The sequence below is a fragment of the Tarenaya hassleriana genome, unplaced genomic scaffold (genome assembly GCF_000463585.1).
Source record: "Tarenaya hassleriana unplaced genomic scaffold, ASM46358v1 Cleome10, whole genome shotgun sequence".
Lineage (NCBI taxonomy): Eukaryota > Viridiplantae > Streptophyta > Magnoliopsida > Brassicales > Cleomaceae > Tarenaya > Tarenaya hassleriana.
Genome location: NW_010960188.1, coordinates 3011993 through 3032414, shown reverse-complemented (window position 1 = coordinate 3032414; position 20422 = coordinate 3011993). Strand labels below are relative to the sequence as shown.

General features: G+C 39.5%; 5 protein-coding genes across 10 annotated transcripts; 3 read left to right on the top strand and 2 right to left on the bottom strand.

The window, feature by feature from the left end:
- Positions 1–47: 47 nt before the first annotated feature.
- On the top strand, positions 48–2786 carry LOC104802772 (lipid phosphate phosphatase delta). The gene is made up of 8 exons (XM_010526531.2): positions 48–512; positions 625–720; positions 916–990; positions 1103–1233; positions 1603–1706; positions 1797–1925; positions 2025–2140; positions 2280–2786. Exons 1-8 carry the CDS (start codon positions 351–353, stop codon positions 2691–2693), a joined length of 1227 nt encoding a protein of 408 aa, XP_010524833.1. The 5' UTR covers positions 48–350; the 3' UTR covers positions 2694–2786.
- A 68-nt stretch (positions 2787–2854) lies between these two features.
- LOC104802782 (serine/threonine-protein phosphatase PP2A-3 catalytic subunit) lies at positions 2855–6731 on the bottom strand. Its single transcript, XM_010526544.2, has 11 exons — positions 6666–6731; positions 5823–5879; positions 5577–5660; positions 5316–5387; positions 4897–4968; positions 4578–4618; positions 4148–4214; positions 3648–3839; positions 3467–3556; positions 3266–3373; positions 2855–3148 (listed from the first exon to the last, which is right to left on the bottom strand). Exons 1-11 carry the CDS (start codon positions 6693–6695, stop codon positions 3083–3085), a joined length of 879 nt encoding a protein of 292 aa, XP_010524846.1. The 5' UTR covers positions 6696–6731; the 3' UTR covers positions 2855–3082.
- A 3079-nt stretch (positions 6732–9810) lies between these two features.
- On the top strand, positions 9811–14354 carry LOC104802743 (DEAD-box ATP-dependent RNA helicase 37-like). 3 transcript variants are annotated; one of them, XM_010526507.2, is made up of 8 exons: positions 9811–9988; positions 10443–11210; positions 11308–11391; positions 11711–11953; positions 12732–12899; positions 13071–13184; positions 13448–13829; positions 13924–14354. In XM_010526507.2, exons 2-8 carry the CDS (start codon positions 10482–10484, stop codon positions 14025–14027), a joined length of 1824 nt encoding a protein of 607 aa, XP_010524809.1. In that variant the 5' UTR covers positions 9811–9988; positions 10443–10481; the 3' UTR covers positions 14028–14354. The 3 variants fall into 3 exon arrangements, with proteins under 3 accessions (XP_010524809.1, XP_010524794.1, XP_010524800.1); XM_010526492.2 differs by having other exon boundaries at positions 9813–9988; positions 10449–11210; XM_010526498.2 differs by having other exon boundaries at positions 9813–9988; positions 10449–11210; positions 13448–13877; positions 13972–14354.
- On the bottom strand, positions 14339–16016 carry LOC104802764 (protein ROOT PRIMORDIUM DEFECTIVE 1). Its single transcript, XM_010526519.1, has 2 exons — positions 15559–16016; positions 14339–15408 (listed from the first exon to the last, which is right to left on the bottom strand). The coding sequence occupies exons 1-2, from the start codon at positions 15825–15827 to the stop codon at positions 14430–14432; spliced, it is 1248 nt and encodes a 415-aa protein (XP_010524821.1). The 5' UTR covers positions 15828–16016; the 3' UTR covers positions 14339–14429.
- A 156-nt stretch (positions 16017–16172) lies between these two features.
- On the top strand, positions 16173–19918 carry LOC104802720 (F-box protein At3g58530). Of its 4 annotated transcripts, none has more exons than XM_019204236.1 (13): positions 16173–16434; positions 16524–16583; positions 16724–16807; positions 16999–17132; positions 17216–17291; positions 17473–17543; positions 17745–17831; positions 17902–17974; positions 18284–18351; positions 18450–18518; positions 18604–18709; positions 18897–19016; positions 19360–19503. In XM_019204236.1, the coding sequence occupies exons 1-12, from the start codon at positions 16267–16269 to the stop codon at positions 18960–18962; spliced, it is 1062 nt and encodes a 353-aa protein (XP_019059781.1). In that variant the 5' UTR covers positions 16173–16266; the 3' UTR covers positions 18963–19016; positions 19360–19503. The 4 variants fall into 4 exon arrangements, with proteins under 4 accessions (XP_019059781.1, XP_010524773.1, XP_010524757.1 ...); XM_010526471.2 differs by lacking the exon at positions 19360–19503 and adding an exon at positions 19593–19918 and having other exon boundaries at positions 16174–16434; positions 17002–17132; XM_010526455.2 differs by lacking the exon at positions 19360–19503 and adding an exon at positions 19593–19918 and having other exon boundaries at positions 16174–16434.
- The last annotated feature ends 504 nt before the right edge of the window (positions 19919–20422 follow it).

Below are 20422 nucleotides of genomic sequence, written 5' to 3'. Positions count from 1 at the left end.
TTTAAATTTAATTATGTATATTATAATATAATATATGTGTGAGTGGATATCATGTGTCTCTTTCTGCCAGCAAATATCCAACGGAACTCCACCCCCTCGACGACGGATCTGGAAATTTCTTCACGGAATCACGATTCACGAATGATGTTTTCCAAGAACAAAATCTTAGGTCTTTGACTGCTTTCGAATCCCGGATTCATCTTCCCTCAGATATTCAGCCAAATCTCTGTCCACGACTTCATCGATCCCTCCTCTCGTTGGAAGCGGCAGAGAAAGAGGAGGGAAGGAAATAGAGGAGGAGGAGGAGGAGGGGGAGGAGGAAGAAGAAGAAGAAGATTCGAGAAGGATCAATGGAGGACGCGACAATATGGCAAGGGTTGTTCCTATGCGGGATTGTGTCGTGGATCTGGGTTTCTTCTTATTTGCGATTGACCCAGAAATTTAGATCTCTCCTCCAACCCTGGGTCACTCGTCAGGTCGTCGATGGCGCTCCTTTCATCATCAAGATCCAGGTACCTTCAGAGGACACAACACGAACCGTTTCGAAACCCATGTAGCTGAAGACGCTTATATTTCTGTAACTTTGATCTGGAGATTCGATTTTCTCGTTCTAATTCCTTGCAGAAGCATCAGAATTCGGTGCTGGATGCTTTCTTCTCCGGACTTTCGTGTGTTGTTTCAGTGCCATTTTACACGGCGTTCTTGCCTTTGCTCTTCTGGGTATGTTCCGAATTGCTGATTGATATTATCCTCTAAAGTTTTATATCATTATATGCAAATGTCATCATCCATAGATTTTTTTGATCCGACAACCTGGAGACAGCTCTACTACATTGTTTCACATTGAGATCAGATGTATAAATAGTAACATTGAAGATTCTAATCGATAAGAGGAATAACTGAGAAGTATTGCAGAGTGGGCATGGCAGATTGGCCAGACAGGTGACACTCTTAATAGCCTTCTGTGACTACTTGGGGAACAGCTTAAAGGTAGTTCCTTTTTGGGTTCTGTCCCACTTTCTTTGTTTTGAAGCCAAGCTTAATCGTTTTTAGTTTACATGGTCTTCTGTATTTAGGGTTTATGTTTGGTATGGGTGTATAGGATGTGGTATCAGCTCCACGACCCAGCTGCCCTCCGGTTAGAAGGATTACAGCTACAAAAGATGAGGAAGACAATGCAATGGAATATGGCTTGCCTTCTTCTCATACATTAAACACAGTGTGTTTATCCGGGTATGGTATGCGTAAATTGTTCATTAATTCGTCGTAAATGCGTGCAGTCAAACCACAGAGAAGCAAACCAGACTCTCGTTTTTAGTTTGATTATCATGAATACATGGAACCAGCTAAATACCCTGATGAATCATTTGTTACACACTTCAACTGATGTCTTACTATCCTAGAGCAATATTGTTGGCATGCATTGGATATGTTGTTATTGACGGATCAATATGATGCTCCTCGATTTTCGATGATTTGAATCGATATGGAACTTATTAACACTTAAATTATCATTATTGTTGTGGATGAACATATGCTTTATGATCAAGCAGATGGACTTCCCACAGCACAGGAGTCTAATTGTTCTCTCATCCTTTTCAGATATCTCCTTCACTATGTGTTGTCTACTTTGGACAATGAAAGCACGTCTATTCTATATTGTGGGATCGCCCTCGCTTCCCTTTTAGTAGGTCTCATTGCTTTCGGTAAGATCAAGACTCGTACCTCATCAATGGCAAACTTCTCTTTCTGTGATTATACGACTGCTCAACTGAAATCATTGTTTTTCTTTCTAGGAAGGATTTACTTGGGCATGCACAGTGTGATCGACATCATCAGTGGTCTTGCCATGGGACTGGTGATTCTAAGCTTTTGGCTTACTGTCAATGAACAAATTGATAATTTTATTACCTCAGAAAAAAATGGTAGGCTTCACTAACATTATATATTTTTGTCCCATCACACGAATAAACACCAAATGACGAGTATCAGCTCTATAAAAAAGGCGCTATCTCTTTGTGCAGTTAGCTCATTCTGGAGTGCCCTTTGTCTACTAGTCTTATTTGCTTACCCAACACCCGAGTTCCCAACTCCAAGCTACGAGTACCACACAGCATTCAACGGTGTCACATTGGGAATAGTAAGCATTAAGCCGTATCTGTCTTACCTCTAGAACATATGGAAGAGTCTATCTCCATAGCTGAAGGGCATCCATACATGATACAGTTGCAAGATTGTTATGTATGCGGACGGAATAATGGCGGGTTTTTCTTGAATAGGTAACGGGAGTGCAGCAGACGTATAGCCAGTTCCACCACGAAGCCGTCCCACGAGTCTTCTCCAAGGAACTCCCGTTTCCAGCCTTCATTGGAAGAACCCTAGTGGGGATACCGACGATACTCATAGTGAAATTCTGCAGCAAATCCCTCGCGAAATGGGTCCTACCCAATGTATCTAACGCGCTAGGAATTCCGATAAGGTCGAGCACTTACATCCCGAAACTCAACAAAGGGACTGCGGATGGGAAGAAATCGGACGAAGCGAAGAACTCGGGGTATCTGCAGAAGCTATGCGAGTTTTTGAACCAAGACTCGTTCGACGTGGACACCGGAATACGTTTCCTTCAATACGCAGGTCTCGCTTGGTCAGTCGCAGATCTTGTCCCTTCCCTCTTCTTTCACCTAAACTTGTGATTATTCACTTTTTGTCCTAACGTGTTATCAGGTATATATACATATATATATATATGCATGCACACATACTTGTGGCTCCTTCGCTACTTCTCATCTGACTGTTCCACTTTATGGTTTGGCATAAAAATACACGGAAGAATGAGAGAAAATAGACACAAATATGGACACCCAGAGACAATGTCATGGGTATTTTCTTTTGACAAAGGAAGTGTCTTCTTCTATAATAATAATAATAATAACAATAATACACTATTGCATGGAAAGGAGGGGCCTAAATTGGTATTTGAAAAAAGAAAAAAAAAACAAAAGCAAAACATGAACAACAATGCGTAGAATCATAAAGGGGGAAATTTGCTGGTTTTTTTCTTTCATCGGGAGGGCATTTCCATTCAGAGGAAGTAGTCAGGTGTCCTTCGGGTAACATCAGGTTCTCCTCTCCTCGGTGCTGGTTCAAACTGCAATCACCGACAATAGCCCTCTTCTTGTTACTTGCGTCCCAAGGAAAAAATTGATCAAACACACTCTCGTGTTACAGATTAGATGATCATGAGAGAAAGATGATGATAAAAGACCTGGATGAATGTGTGGCCTCTGCAGTCATCCACCTCAAGAATAGAAGCCATGTTCCCACAACGATAGCAGTAGTTTGGCGCACTGAATATCGTTACCACCTTTTGTTCCTGTCCAAACGGAGGAAACTACTCAATGAGCAAACGATTCTTTAGACTGAGCACAAAGTCATTCCAAGGGAAGAGAATGTCCGATTGGATTACGTGTGCCCAGTTGAATCCATCCATAACCAGCTGGTGGGCTCGGGCGATGAGTTTTAAGCTGTTTGTGTGATTGAATTGCTCAGATATGTCCTGTAGGGAGAAACATAATCGGAATTAGACCACTCGCTGGAGAAAGTAACGGACTCGGGATGGCCTCCAAACGTAGAATTTGTATTTTTACCTGACCAAATGTGTATCCAGCACCACGAGGTGAGATACCCCAACCACAACGGTCATCGGGATCAGACCATAACAAATCACACATAGGCCCTTCGTGCGGAACTTCTTGCACTCGGTCAAAGTTCCTTATGTTGTCAAGGGTTTCGATAGATGGGGACAATCCACCATGAAGACAGAATATTTCGGATTCAACCTGCAAAAAGAGGAAATAAGATATCAGAAACATAAACTGATGATTTGGTAGTGGTAAAACTCCCTAGCGTACATTCGGCTCAGTGAGACAAGTCATAATTAAAAAAGACATATAAAAATACATGGTTGTTGTGACTAACAGTAACAGATGCAATTTAAAAATCTCTATCTACCGCATCTTAAGAAAAAGTACACCTATTTACAATCTAGGCACATATTTGGTCAATGAATCATCTATGAGATAGAAGAGTACAGGGTCAATGAATCATCTATGAGACAAAGGTGCAAGGTGATGTAAAGGGTACTAACCAAGGCAGTCAGTGGGAAATAGTCAAAGAGGTCTGTGAATATTTTCCATACGTTGGCATTGCCATACCTACGAGTAGGAGAAAAATGTTAAACAAATTGCAATAGACATAACCCAAATGTGCTTCCTGCTAGCTAAAAGGGGAAATACATGTCGAATCAGATGCATTTTAAGCACCAACGCTGGAAGACTACAAACTGCAGACGTAAATAATATCACATTAGCTTATTCTAACGAGCAACCAATTAAGAGCCTGAAAGGATCAAAACAAATAAGCAGAAATTAGGAAAAATAAAAAGAGCATACATAACAACAACAACAAAAGGAAAAGTGTGAATGATATCCTAACGAGCTAGAAGGTTTCTAGACATGACTGATGTACGTTAATAATAACAGCTTATACAAAATATAGATGTTTGCCAGAAGACTCACTTCCGCAGACATTCGTCATAGAATCCATAAACCTGAGTGATCTGCGAAAGGGAAGCAAACATACAAGGTATTTTTAATGTCAAGCCTAAAACAATAAAGAAATAAGTCAATAAACTAAATAAATAACCTAATTGATAACATGGACAAGGGCAGGGTAGAGAAAATGACATCGGCCGATGGCTCACATAAAAATATATGCATCCAAGATCTCTCCAAGGACGAAAACATGGTGGAATAACTATCTCCGTATAGCACTTAACTCAGAAGCTGATCGTACAACTGGAAACAAAGGAATGAGAGCATAAAACAATTAGTATACCTGACGACTTTCATGGTTTCCTCGGAGAATAGTAATCCGCTGAGGATACCGTACTTTCAAGGCAACTAACAGCTGGGAATGGGAAAAAGAGTTGCAAATAACTGTTACTTCACATCATAACCCATAATAAGCAAATCAACTGAAACAGCACAACAGCAAGGCCTCTGGATGATTAATTCAGTTTAGTATGGCATGCAAAGACATCGCTGGTATGGGAAACAAAGATATATTATTTAAGCCAAAAGAAGAAATAAATAAAAAATACCATCACAAAAAAATTAAAACATTTCAGACAAAGTAGATAGGAAAAATCCAGTATGTAAACAATACATTTAATAGCAAATATATCTTTCGACTTTGAACAAAAAACACACTGAATGAAAAGACTGCCAGAAGATGGTATAGACAAATCTTCTTACCGTAACAGTTTCAACAGAATAATATCCACGGTCCACATAGTCTCCCATAAACAGATAATTGGTATCTGGGCACTGCCAACACGAGTAAATGTACAATCATCAGATTACAAAGAGCATAGTTGTTGACAGGCGAACAGAAAATATAAAACTGAATCTGAAATATATCTAGCATACACAATTAATCAGAACTTTCAATCCCCTGGTTAAATGCAATAATTGCTAATACAGATGTATGGTTGTGTGTGCACCTAGAGTAATTACCTTTCCCCCTATACGGAATAGCTCGGCAAGATCATGGAACTGTCCATGAATGTCACCGCAAATTGTCACAGGGCTTTTCACAGGCTGCATGCAGGGGAAAATTGAGTTACTCTCCTTGGGCGAAACAATAAGGAATATATGAACGGAAATTAATTCACTGCAAAGCAATTGTAATCACCAAGATAGACGAAAAACTAAAACAGGCAAACATGTCAAATAGAGAGAGATGAGAGATCAAGAACTGACCTGAACGTTGCTTTCTTCCATCAAGATCTCCTTGGCTTTCTCACATAATGCTCTAACCTAAGGAAACAAAATAAACTGCACATGATAATTTCTCATTTCACCTCTTTTACTTGTAAAGAATAACATATACACATACTAACGATCACTATAACAAACAAAACTTGAAAACATTAATAGTAGAGACACAAACTTGACACAAGCAGCAACCACCTCTAAAAAATATTGATTGGGTTTCACTCAATATTAGCTCCATAAGGTCTTTATCGAGTTGGAACATCTCTTACACCAGCAAGAACTGTTTTTCTTGGATTTCTTTTCATTGTCCTAAAATACGGCCACAGATGCAGCTAACTAGACGCAAGAAGACCGAAATCTTATCCACACCAAATCACCAGCTTCATGACCAAAAATTTTAACGCAAGCCACCGGGAACCAAGTAATCAGACGAACCTGCATTATCAGGCACATAAAAATGCGAACATAGACGCCCGTATTACCCCTACAGATTCAGAGCCCGATGCAGCCAAAATTCACTATAAAACAATACAATCAAGCCCATTTTCCTCGCCCCGTAAAACTACGAAGAAATGAACACCACGCGAGAATATATACATAAGAAGAGATCTGCCATTTCCGGAAAATCTCCATTTGGTTGAATCAAACCCCCCGAAATAAAACCCAATAATCACATACTCGAAGAAAACTCAAAAAGATAACCACTCTCCGAAACATGATGGGAGATCCAAGCACCGATACCAACCCACGAGCTAAAATCCGGATCCAATTAACCACCGGAAAACGAGAGAGGGCAATAGCAACAATCTAAGTTACAATAGGGAGCACCTGTTGCTCTGAGAGGGGCTTGCACTGCATGAGCTGCGAGATCTGCTCATCGAGATCGAGGGTTGAGTTTGCTCATGTCTTGTATTGTCTTTGTGATATCTAGTATTCTTCACAAATAGTTTGGAAGTCACATTCCCCTTGATTAAGTTAATTTAATTGCTTCTATCTTTTGGTCCTTCGTTTGGCAGCTTTCCTAACTGTAGTGGTTCATTTGGCAAGTGAAATGGGAAAGAGAAAGCAGTTGACATAAATTAACACTGTACATATTGATTATTGACTGTTAGTGAATAATATATAAAATAAAACGTACGGGTGCTTCTCTAGAAAATATAGATCTGTTTGAGACAGATGCCTCAGCTTTATAGCTGCTCAAATGATTGCTCTGACTCGTAATGCTGCAGTGATAGTTTGCCTATAGATGCAATTGAAAATTGAGAACTCAGTAAATTTTCCTGATTTCATAAAATGGTGAGCATTAGTGGCATAAAATAGACACCTTTGCATGTCGATAGTATTTCAATATCCTTTACTATTTCCCCCTCCTCAAGGATAGTAAGAACCTTCTATGGTTCCGATCCGGAAAACAGATCAGAAACCGGGACGAGGTTTCCAGATTAGGGATTGCCCTGACCCTAAATTGGATGGATTCTGCGCTTTCTCCGCTTTCCAACTCTCTCTCCTCTCTCTCTCTCGCTCGCTTGGTGTGCAGTGGAAGGATCGAGAAGAGAGGGCGCGTGAGAAGACAGGCGAGTGGGTTTGTAGGCTCCCAGCCATTGAGCAAATTATCATAATACCCTTAAGACTGAGTTATCTATTCAAATTTCGTATGGGTAAAATGGGCAAAGCATAAAATTCTTTTATTTACGGGCAATCATCCAACTCCTAACCACGACCATAAAGATGAGAGCCACGTATGATAATACTCTTTGATGTCTGTGAATGAAAACTTAAATACCTTGTTGTTATTGTCAATGCAAATAAATCATAATCAAAATCCTTGCGAGAAGGGCTGTCCACTTCGGTTAATCGAATCGAATAATGTTCGATTTTAATTTAATATATTTTTTTTATAAAATCAAATAAACTGTTCTCGAATCGAACTATATAAATATCGAACATAAATTCGGTAAATATCGAATTAAAATCCAAATTATCCATATATAAATATTATAGTTTAATATTTATTTGGTCTTTATATAATGATATTATTTTGAACCGAACCGAACCGTTTAATATTCGGTTTTATTTTGGTACAATTTTGATAAAATTGAAAATACTTTTCTCTTTTCACCAAAAAATACCGTTATGGAACCAAACTACTTGAATACTAATAAAAAACCGAAACACTCATCCTTCTTATAACGAATCAGATCTCATTTTTGTTTCTAAATAACTAAAGGTATCAAACGAACCAGCTCGAATCGTTTTAGGCTCGGCTCATTTAGCTCGGGTCGTTTTAGGCTCAGCTCATTAGATTCGTTTTCAAACAAACTAGAAAAATCTCGATTCAAATCGCTCGTCAGTTTTTTGAGTTGAACGAATCAACTCGCTAAGTCATAGATATATAATATTTTTTTTATTTATATTTATTTTAAATTTAACGATAAATTAAAATAAAATATATAAAAAATAAATAAAACTTCAATATCATAAACTACATAATAAAAATATTGGTTGGAATTTTGAAAGATAGAAAAAATAATCTAACAATGGCTCAATAAAACATAAATTAACAAGATAATAACAACAAAATATATTTCAATAATATTTTCATATTTATATTCTGATTTTTATTTAATATTTTCGACTATCACCACCATAATAATTGGAATACTTAGAATATCACAAGAAAAAAGAGAAATATAAAATTTTGTTATAGTGTTTTTATATAAAATTTAATTTTTTTTTTGAAAAAAAGTCCAGTTCATTGAGTAGTTCGCAGAGTTAGTTCGTTACAACTACGAATTCAATGAGCTGACTCGTCAGACTCGTTTTTAAATGAGCTGAAAAAATCATGGCTCAATTCACTCGTTTTCTGGCGAGTTACGAGTCGGCTCGCGGACCGGACTCGTTTTAACACCCCTATAAATAACATATTTAATTGATATTTATTAATTAATTTTTAAAAAGTTATATATTGATAAAAAAAAATTTAGTTTAAATTCATATTCTATTCGATATCTTCTTTTACCTCTGAATCAAAATAGAATATGTATCATCGCTAAATCTATAGTAATAAATAAAATTTTAAATTATACCAAAACCCCTAAAAGAAAAAAAGATGGAGCTGTGAAGTCGAGATATGCCAAGTCAATGTCTTTGGTTTTTAGACATCAAAGTAAAGTAACAATGTATAATATACTAGTTGGAGATAGACTGATAGAGACCGATATTTCAGTACGGTTTTTTAAATCCAACTGTATCTAATAGAATTATTATTTTTATTCGATCTGTTTAAAATTTTTAAACGATATTATTTTTAAAAAACTAAATTTTTTAAAATCGAATCGAACCGAATCTTAAAAAACCGAAAAAATTGATTATTTAGAAAATATAACTTTTTCAATAAAAATCCAAACTAAACTAAACTAAAAGTGAATTCGAACCGAATATAATATAATAAACGAGTTATATATATAGTGGGGAAACCAAAAAATCGTAATGAATCATTTTCGAAAGAAATGCTCAGCGGTAGATGCCACAATTTCTTGGGAATTGGACCCCACCCATCCAAAATCCTCCTCCACAGCTTAGTATTCTCCTTCTATATTTCGATTATTCAAATTGCTTATAAATTACATATTTAGACATAAATAATAGATATATATATATATGGCCTTTCGTGTATACATATTTTAAATGTGATCCGAAATTCAACAGGCATAGTTATGAATTATATGTATGATATAAGCTTCGCTCTGTTATTACAGATTTGGATATTTATTTGGTTCACATATATTCCGATGCAATTAATAGACACAAAGTGTACTATTTTGTAAGAGATCAGGTGCTCAATAACTCGCCGACATGCAATCCAGTACGATATAACCAAAACGACGCGCAGTCTGGCAGTAGATAATTTCAAAACGGCGAGAAATCCGAATCAACAATTGTCAAGTAAAATATCTATCGACTCGTTTGGGAGTCATCTCTTCCTACCTATGATTCTATCGCTCTGCGTAAAATCACAGACCTATTTTCACGCGTTGTGTCCGATCCAAAAGGGAAGAAAGAATTTAGGGTTTTGCTCCCGACGAGCTTTTCCGTTGGATGCACGATTACCGTTGATTTCTTCGATTCGATTCTCTCTACCGAGTATTGAGGTTTCTCTTTCTATATCCCCCTCTCTCTGGGTTTGCGCAGATGCATTTCTCGATTTCGATTTTCAGCTAGGGTTGATTGCTGTTTGCATTACGTTTCTCTCTTTTGAGGTAGAAAATTTTCGTCTGGTTTTGCGTGAATCTAATGACATTTGCTTTTCTTTTTCGATTTTTCGTGGTTGGAATATGCTCTTATCGGATTATCGATTTTTCTTTGGATTCGTCCGAGTTACACTTTGAATTTGATTAGGTTATATGGATTTCCCAGCTTGTTTGTAGGTTTGATGGGTCCCCTCTATTTTATACACACAACTGTGATTAATTTCGGGAATTGTATCTGTTCTACCTGGAACCTGTTTGGTCTTTACCAGGGTTTTTCAATTTTCATCTACGGGAAAAGATATATAAAGCAAAGGGAGTATCTTCTAGGTTTTGATTATCGCTTTTCCATGGCAAGTTACAGGTTATTTTGGTCTTAGCGTGATACATTGCAATTATGAGTGCGTCATGGGCAGATGCTGCTGAATCAGAGAAGGCGGTCTCTGGATCTTCTAGTAACAATTCTCAGCCATCACGACCAGCCTATGTTCCTCCGCATCTGCGGAACAGGCAATCGTCTACTGAACAGGTTGCTCCTGCACCAGGAAATGATCGTGGTGGTCCACCTGGCGGTTCTCGATTTGCGGCTGGTTATGGTGCTGGTGGTGGCGGTTACAGGCCAGATGCAGGGCGTCCTGGATATGGTTACGGTGGACGAGGAGGTGGTGGTTGGAACAACAGAAGTGGAGGGTGGGACCGTAGGGAGCGTGAAGTTAATCCATTTGGTGACGATGCTGAGTTAGAACAACCACCCTTTACTGAGCAGGAGAATTCAGGCATTAACTTTGATGCCTATGAGGATATTCCGGTCGAGACAAGCGGGGACAATGTGCCTCCTCCCGTTAATACCTTCGCTGAGATAGACCTTGGGGAGGCACTAAACCTAAATATCCGGAGATGCAAATATGTCAAGCCGACACCTGTTCAGCGTAATGCAATTCCAATATTGATTACAGGGAGGGATTTGATGGCTTGTGCTCAGACCGGATCTGGGAAGACAGCTGCCTTTTGTTTTCCAATAATTAGTGGAATTATAAAAGAACCATATGTGCAGAGACCACACGGTTCGCGTACAGTCCACCCTCTTGCAGTCATCCTCTCACCAACAAGAGAATTGGCATGCCAGGTATTGGTTTTTCCAACATCAAGATTCTATTTATTTTCAAATTGAATGATGTTTCTTTTAAATAATTTGCATATTTCATTCTATATATTTTCTGCAGATTCATGATGAAGCCAGAAAGTTCTCCTATCAAACTGGTGTGAAGGTTGTTGTTGCCTATGGAGGAACACCAATTAACCAGCAGGTCTCTAGTGCGTGAAATTATAATTTTCTTGCTTTGAAGACTGTGACTTGTGAAATTGCTATATGCCTGCTGTCTGTTTGTATGTGCTGTCTTTTATGCTTGGTGATTTGGTTCTTTCTAGCTATTTAAAAACACATTCCAGTCTTCCTATCATTTCTCTTGTGGTTTGGTTGATTTATCTGAACAGATGAAAATTATTCATGACCTCTATCAATATGAGACCTTACTGAAAAATTGTTATGTTGGCTTCATTGCATGTGTTAGGTTTATCCACTCTCCAGCATCGATTTTCTGATTTCCTGTTTTGTTGTTTGTACAGCTCCGAGAACTTGAGAGGGGAGTTGATATTCTTGTGGCTACTCCTGGAAGATTGAATGATTTGCTTGAGAGAGCTAGAGTCTCGTTACAGATGATTAGATTTTTAGCTCTGGATGAGGCAGATAGGATGCTGGACATGGGTTTTGAACCCCAAATAAGAAAGATTGTTGAACAGATGGACATGCCTCCACGCGGAGTTCGACAGACAATGTTGTTCAGTGCTACTTTTCCAAGAGAGATTCAGGTTTGCTTTACTTGTCTATGACACATGCCTCCTTATTGTTGCATTCATTGTTTTGTTGGTTGGTACCTAAATAATTGATCAATCTCTTAGCTACCCATGCGTATTGCTCTTACATTTCCCTCTTTAAGTCTCTTTGCTCATGTCTTGTATTGTCTTTGTGATATCTAGTATTCTTCACAAATAGTTTGGAAGTCACATTCCCCTTGATTAAGTTAATTTAATTGCTTCTATCTTTTGGTCCTTCGTTTGGCAGCTTTCCTAACTGTAGTGGTTCATTTGGCAAGTGAAATGGGAAAGAGAAAGCAGTTGACATAAATTAACACTGTACATATTGATTATTGACTGTTAGTGAATAATATATAAAATAAAACGTACGGGTGCTTCTCTAGAAAATATAGATCTGTTTGAGACAGATGCCTCAGCTTTATAGCTGCTCAAATGATTGCTCTGACTCGTAATGCTGCAGTGATAGTTTGCCTATAGATGCAATTGAAAATTGAGAACTCAGTAAATTTTCCTGATTTCATAAAATGGTGAGCATTAGTGGCATAAAATAGACACCTTTGCATGTCGATAGTATTTCAATATCCTTTACTATTTCCCCCTCCTCAAGGATAGTAAGAACCTTCTATGGTTTAGTTTTTCAGACTTGATCATGGTGTCCTGCTTTGTCTGTGACACAAGCTGCATAATATTAAGCGCTATAATGTTTTGATTTTTAGGTGTCACTGTCGTTTTATTTATTTTTAAAATATTTGCTTTTTTGTTTCATGTGCAGAGACTTGCGTCTGACTTCCTGTCAAACTATATATTTCTGGCTGTTGGAAGGGTGGGTTCAAGTACCGATTTGATTGTCCAAAGAGTAGAGTTTGTTCATGAATCTGATAAGAGAAGCCATCTTATGGACCTGCTTCATGCACAGAGAGAGAATGGCATCCAAGACAAGGTAATTTGATACTGATTCTCGAAAGCTAGTGTTTTGCAAATTCTTTTAGAGGATGTTATCTAATTGTTTACATGTCAAATATTTATTATTAACGTAATTGTGTCATTTTGTCATATAGAAATATGTTTTAAGTGTACTATTGATTGTTTTCTTCTCTACCATAATTTACAGCATGCTCTGACACTAGTTTTCGTGGAGACAAAGAAAGGAGCGGACTCATTGGAACATTGGCTGTGCATGAATGGGTTTCCAGCAACCTCCATTCATGGTGATAGATCACAGCAGGTTGGTTAGTCAATCGAAGTTGAAATTCTTGGTGGAGACCAAACTAATCATTCCGATTTTAAAATTTTAAAAAAAGTTGAGGACATCCGACATTGTCAATGAATATATAGTCCCGTAATACGATACTTTAAATAAGAATGTTGCTCTGAACTTCGAAGTAGCTGTCCGAATATAAACTCTTGCCATTCAGAAGTTTGTTTTCCGTGTGACTGTAGTTGACATGTCGGTGTTTTACAAAGTTGTGTTTTGTGATGCAATACCAGGAAAGAGAAGTGGCGCTGAGGTCATTCAAGACGGGGAGGACACCCATCTTGGTTGCAACGGACGTAGCAGCACGTGGCCTCGACATTCCACACGTGGCTCACGTCGTGAACTTTGATCTACCAAACGACATAGATGACTACGTCCACCGCATAGGACGGACAGGGCGTGCAGGGAAGTCGGGAGTAGCGACCGCATTCTTCAATGACAACAACACATCGCTTGCCAGGCCACTAGCAGATCTGATGCAAGAAGCAAACCAGGAGGTGCCCGAATGGCTCACTCGCTATGCATCACGTGCTTCTTATGGAGGTGGTAAGAACCGCCGGTCAGGTGGGCGGTTCGGTGGCCGTGACTTCAGAAGGGAAGGGTCTTTCAGTAGAGGCGGTGGCGACTACTACGGCGGTGGAGGATATGCTGGGGCTGCCCCAGGTGGCAGCAGCGGCGGCTACAGCAAGGGAAGGGTCTTTCAGGAGAGGCGGTGGCGACTACTACGGCGGTGGAGGATATGCTGGGGCTGCCCCAGGTGGCAGCAGCGGCGGCTACAGCCACGGCCCAGGAGTGACCAGTGCTTGGGATTAGGCTCCTCCCAAAATTTTCTCTTTTTAACCCTTCTTATGTACTTCTCTTATATATCTATATATATATAAGGGAGTATATGTATCGCCTTCTTCAGATTTCAGAGGTGGGATATAAACTAATATTGGTGGTAGGTGGAATCTTTTTTGGGTTTGATTTCTAGGCTATTTTTAGGACTGCCCCTCAAAAATAGTCTCCTTCAGTCAAAGTGGTTCTTCCTTTGTTTGGTTTCTTCTAACAAATTCATTTGTTAGTTCGAAATCTCAGGTTTTTTGTTTTTCAATGAAACAAGACTTTCTATGTGAAATACCAAATGTTGAAACTTTTTTTTCATATTCCAGTTTGATATTCCTGCAAATAGTCTCTGTGACAAAAGATACAGCAGAAATTGGAAAAATTTATGTATCATTCCTCTTCTCCTTCTGAATCATCTTCAAAGTCACTGCCTTCAACAATCTCTTCTTCCTCTTCTGAACCTTCATCCAAGGGCTCATTCTCCGGCTCATCGAGGGATATGACACTAGGAGACACCATGCCCAGCCCTCTACCCCGGTATAGAAACCCTGTTCTCATCACATGATAAAACTTATCTCTAAGTCGAGCCAGAGGATGTGGATCTACCAGCTTCCCCCTACGGTACCCTTCTTTGAGGGTCACGGTCGTGGTCTTGCACTTCAACGACAGGTAGAAGATACCCGGGTATCTCGTGAATAGACGAGTGAACTTCTGCGGGAGTATCAGCTCCTCTCTCATGCTCCTCAAGTAATTCCTCTTTGTCTTCTTGTGGATCGTCAAGCTCAGAAACTCATGAAGGACGCCCACAGCACGTTTCTCCATAAGCTCGCTGTCCGGGTCGATGTTCCTCGTGTCTTCGTACGGCGATATGTATGGGAGTTTCTGGAACTCCTCCATCCACGCCCTTACCTTCTTCTGTGCTCCATATCCCCTCGGAAAGTTCATCTGGAAAGCCAACGAGGTTTCGCCTCTTTTGAACTGTCTATACTCGTCCCCTGTTCCACTGGTCTCGTTTCTCCCCTGCAGGGCCGAGACTGTGAATTCCTCTCGCCACTTTGTCAGCTTCAAACAGGGAATACCATTTGAGGCCTTGACGAAGCGGAAATGATCAGGGTATTTCGGGACGAATGTCTTCTCATAGTTGTCGGGTAAACCCAGATCAAACTTGAGGGAATGCAGAGATTGGAGAGATGCAGTCCTGCTTCTCATCATCATCAGAACTCTACATAGCCTCTCCACTGTATCTGCCTCACGACTCTGGTGAATGTTTTCTTCTTGAGCGTCAAGCAAGTGTGCCGTATCGGTTAACTTGAAGCACGGCAAGCTCGCGTAACGGGCATGCGGGAATTCGTGAAACAGAGTCGGATACCTACCAGGAAACCCGAAAAGGATTTGATGATCATATAAGCATTCTACGAGTTCTTCACCAGATCAAACCCACAAAGATTGTCACTTTAGAAGAGCCAAACGCACACTACGAGATGGGCAATAAAGAGATTCGTGGAAGGGGAGTAGATACCTACGCAGGAAGCGGAGAACCGGCACGGTGAGCCCGAGGAGCTTCTGCCAATCGGCGACGGACTTTGCGGTGAGGAAACCGGTGGTAGAGCGCTTGATCGCGTCCTTGAGAAGACAAGCCGCTTTGAGATCAGTCTCGATGTCGATGATGTGATCCAGGCCTCTGTTCTTAACCCATTTCAGCCTCACCTTGGTAATCCCTCGCCATTGTTGATGCTGGTGAAAGAGCCTTTGCACAGAAAAGAAAAAGCTTTGGGTTTTGACGAACATGTAAACCCGAGAGAAATGGCGCGAAGTTGTGCAAATGAAAGCTGATAAAAATGGCTGCTTTGCAATCGAAAGGGCGAAATGGGTCCGCTAGGTCCTAATTAGGGTTTCTCACCAAGGACAGACAAGTGAAATGCTGACAATGTGTTCGACGAAATGACCAAGCGAGTTTCAAACGCAATGCCAATAACAGTTCGGCATCACTTTTACGCATCAACTAACGTGGCATGTAATAACATCATGATTCTCAATTGACATGCTTCCATATAAATCATGGCCCACCTTCTGTAATTTCCAGTCTCCATTTCCATGAAATGCTCTATCCTAAACTGTTTAAAACGACGGCGTTTTGGGTATCTATTTCCATGCTGCTGCTAGTCTCGGCGAAGGCGAGGGATCGGCCGGTAGAGAGAGAAAATCACGAAGCTTTGGTTCGAGAAGTATGGAAGCGGAGAAATTGAGAGAAGAGGAAGAGATGTTGAAGAGAGAGATTGTACTGACAGTGATGAAAATAGTGAGCACGAGATTGCCTCAGAGAGATCTCGTCACTCTCCTTCTCGTGAGCCCTTGGCTTTACCGTACCCTCGTCTCATACCCTTCAATCTGGCTGGTAAACGAGCTTGTCTATTTCTTCCCCAGGTTTCAAATTTTGCATCTTTTTACACTATTCTGATCTGGGTTTTGTTTGTTTTCTCTCAGACAATCGATTTGCGCGAGATGACCAATGCCGGGGATCGGCTCCTAGCTGCTCTTTCCTTGGTTAGTTTAGAAAAGTTTCAGCCCTTTTTTTGTTACTTTATCAAAAAGACTGAACAAGAATTCGTGGGAAATTCTTGTTGTTGAAGTGTTTGGAGGGTTTGATCATGGAAGTGACTCTCTATGTGTTTTCAATATTGCAGCCAAGATATCGGCAAGTGAAACAAATTAACCTTGAATTCGCTCAGGGTATTGATGACAAGCATCTTGAACTTGTGAAGAAGAAGGTAATGTTTTGACGATTCCAGGCCGGGTTTTGTTCTTTCCTTACCAAATAAAAATCTGTAGGATACAATGATACAACGTAACTTTCTGCTTTTTGGATGTTTGTTGGATGGAATTTTGATAATACGAGAAATGTATCTGACCACCTAATCAGTTCTTTGGATGTGTTTCATTATGTATTGATTGGTTGCAGCAGTGCCGAGATGCTCTTTCAAACTTAGATTGCTTAAACCTGAATGGATGCCAAAAGATCTCGGACAAAGGGATCGAAGCTATAACTAGCATATCTCCTAAGCTAAAAGTTTTCTCTATCTATTGGAATGTGAGGTGATACTGCAGTCTGATTAATTTTCATGGTTTAGCTTATTATGTGTATTGAGACTAGCCTCAATCTAGATTTTATTTTGAAGGGTGACTGATATTGGCATTAATCATCTGGTGAAGAACTGCACACATATTGTTGACTTGAATCTTAGTGGTTGCAAGGTGCCTCCTGATTGCTTTGTTATTGAGATTTCATTTCCGATATAGCTCTGTAAATTATGACCATGTTATATATATAAACTAACTTTTCTTATGCTTCCTTTCTCTCCGGCTTTGGGTGATGAATTTGATTTGTGTCTGCATCTTATCTCTAATAAATTCGGCTGACAAGAATAATTTGCAGAACCTAACAGACAAAAGTATGCAGCTAGTAGCTGAAACTTATCAAGAATTAGTGTCCCTGAACCTCACCAGGTAAGTTTATGATGTCTTATTTTTTTTTGTTTATTGCCTATTCATGTGGAAGGAAAAGCTTATTATAGGCTGACACTGTACTGCTGGTAATCAACTTCCAAAATATTGTTGGATGAATTATCATTCTGCATTTGCTAATTGCCAATAAGATGGAAGCATGATCTTCTTGTGTTTGGTCTAATTGGTTCGTGAAACCACCAGGTGTGTCAAAATTACGGATGATGGATTGCTTCAAGTGCTACTCAAATGCTCGTCTCTCCTGAGTTTAAATCTTTATGCTCTTTCAAGGTATGGTTGCGTATTTGTACTGTTTTGCTACTTTTTCTGAGATTTGAAACTGATAGTATAATTCATGCAGCTTTACAGACAAAGTCTACAGGAATATATCTCTTCTAGCCAACCTAAGGTTCTTAGATCTATGTGGTGCCCAGGTACAAGTTGGTGAATCCCTGTTAGATTTCTTGCACCCAGATGTACTAGAGATAATATTCATTCTCCAGTCGGATCTAATAGATGATTTTGTTGGATCTTGGTTTCGGCTATATCCAAGCTTGTTAGATTTTTATGTCGTTTTTTGGAAGAATACATTTATTGGATGTCTTGTTTATCCCTTACTGGCTGCCTAGATTTACTCCGGATTAGATTGCTAACAAACATCCTAGCAGAAAAACTGAGATACTAATTCTGATTTCATCTTTGGTGAGAATATGTGACTAAGAAAGGTTTATTCTTGTGGTCAGAATTTATCGGATGAAGGGCTTGCTCTTATAGCTAAATGCGACAAGTTAGTGTCTCTCAATTTGACATGGTAAGCAAAAGTCTTTAACTTTAGAGAAAGATAAGGAGCAAAAAGCTGCTACTTATCCCTTTCCTAATGCTTAATCAAAGTTCTTCTAACTTTGGCAGGTGTGTGCGTATCACAGATTCAGGTGTCATTGCCATTGCTAACAGTTGCACCTCACTTGAATTTCTTAGGTAGTTCTCTGTGATTTAGAAACTTTATCGTCTTGTATGGCATGATTGTTTTTGCTTATATCGCTCTTGTAAAAAAAAATTGCAGCTTGTTTGGAATAGTAGGAGTGACTGATAAATCTCTGGAGACCCTCTCCAAGACCTGCTCGAATACTATCACGACTCTTGATGTTAACGGTTGCATCGGCATTAAGGTGGGAACCATCACTTTTACGCATCAACTAACGTGGCATGTAATAACATCATGATTCTCAATTGACATGCTTCCATATAAATCATGGCCCACCTTCTGTAATTTCCAGTCTCCATTTCCATGAAATGCTCTATCCTAAACTGTTTCTCTTTACTACATAATACCTACACATATGGTAACTTCTGCAGAGACGGAGTCATGAAGAATTGCTTCAACTGTTCCCTCGGCTGACATGCTTCAAAGTGCACAGCTAACTTGCTGCTATTCTAGGACTCTCAACAAATGTATTACCTCGTACCAAACCAAAGGCAAGTAGCTTCACATTCAGCTTCTCATTTCAGTGATGCTCAGTCTTAATGTGATCCTAATTCCTAAGCAGAATACAAGTGTTCTCAATGTGTTTTTATTGAGCAAATAATAACAAGCCACCATGTAATTATGGAGATACCTTTGGATACATATAATTTATGACCATAGATGTATCAAATCTTAGTAAATGATGAGTTCAAATGCCATGCTGCAAGGGCATCCCTAAACTCAACCGCCTCATGTCTCTCCCTCTGAAGCTTGAACTTGCAGACTCCTGCGATTATTTTATTCAATTTGGCATGCTTTGCTTCTTCTTTTTCTTCTTTTTGGTTCCAAGAACAGGCAGGTGCGATATACTTGAAATATCATTACCTCCATTCCACTGTTCTGTGATCCAATGAACTGCTTAAAAACCTGAGCATCAGCTGAATCTAGAGGCAAATGCAAAAGCTCTTCTTGCAAGAAAAATGAAATAACAATAAAGAGGCAATTGTTCTCTTCCTTTTCCAAGATAATTCTGCTGGAACATATGGATATTTTGAAATCTCATCTGGGCACTGTGACAACATTTGCAGGTAACATGGTGAATGGAAGGGAGGCTCATAGCAAGGTTGGTGTCCACTCTGAACCCTAAGGATGGATCATCTCTGTCCTGGACAAGGGTACATAGACATCTATCTCTTGGTCTGGCCTTTGATTTCTTCCTTTCTATCTCAAGTGTGCTGCAGCATGAGGGTCTGGAGTCATCCCTTTATTTTCCTAGCAAACATCATCAACGTTGTTACCCACATAGAATCAACAGCTGTTGAGTTTGATTGTAACCCATGAGTCTAGACGCTGGTTTGTGGACAAAAGTTGCTCAGTACCCAATATATATGCCAAAGTTCACATTACATTCAGAGATGCACCTTTTTCACTCAGTGTTCCTTCCTTGAATAACAAGAAACCTGATTTTACAGAGACCTCTTTTTTTTTTATGAATTTTGTTTACAAGAGACCTGATCGCACTTCACACGAATAATATAAAAAAAACGTGTTGAATTACAAGAGACGGTTGAAATGTTTGGTTAGAGGTTGGTGTTGGTGATTGTCTAATTTCACAATCTCGGCAAGACAATATTAACGAGGAATGAGGAGAGTATGCAGAGCCAACGCTCCACACCACAACTCATTTACTGGTGCAGAAAAGTTGCGAATTTTCAGGGAAAGATGACCAATTCCCAGCAGAAGTTCACTTGCGTTATCAAGAATATCTGAATTCTTGGCCCAGGAACCAATTAAACTAATCCAACAGACGAAATAGATGCAAAGAGGATGTATTCCGACCGTGAAGGGCAAAAACAGCCTCCACCCACTAGATTTTCTTGAGGAATTTAAGGTTTACAATGTTACAGTAATTGTAGGG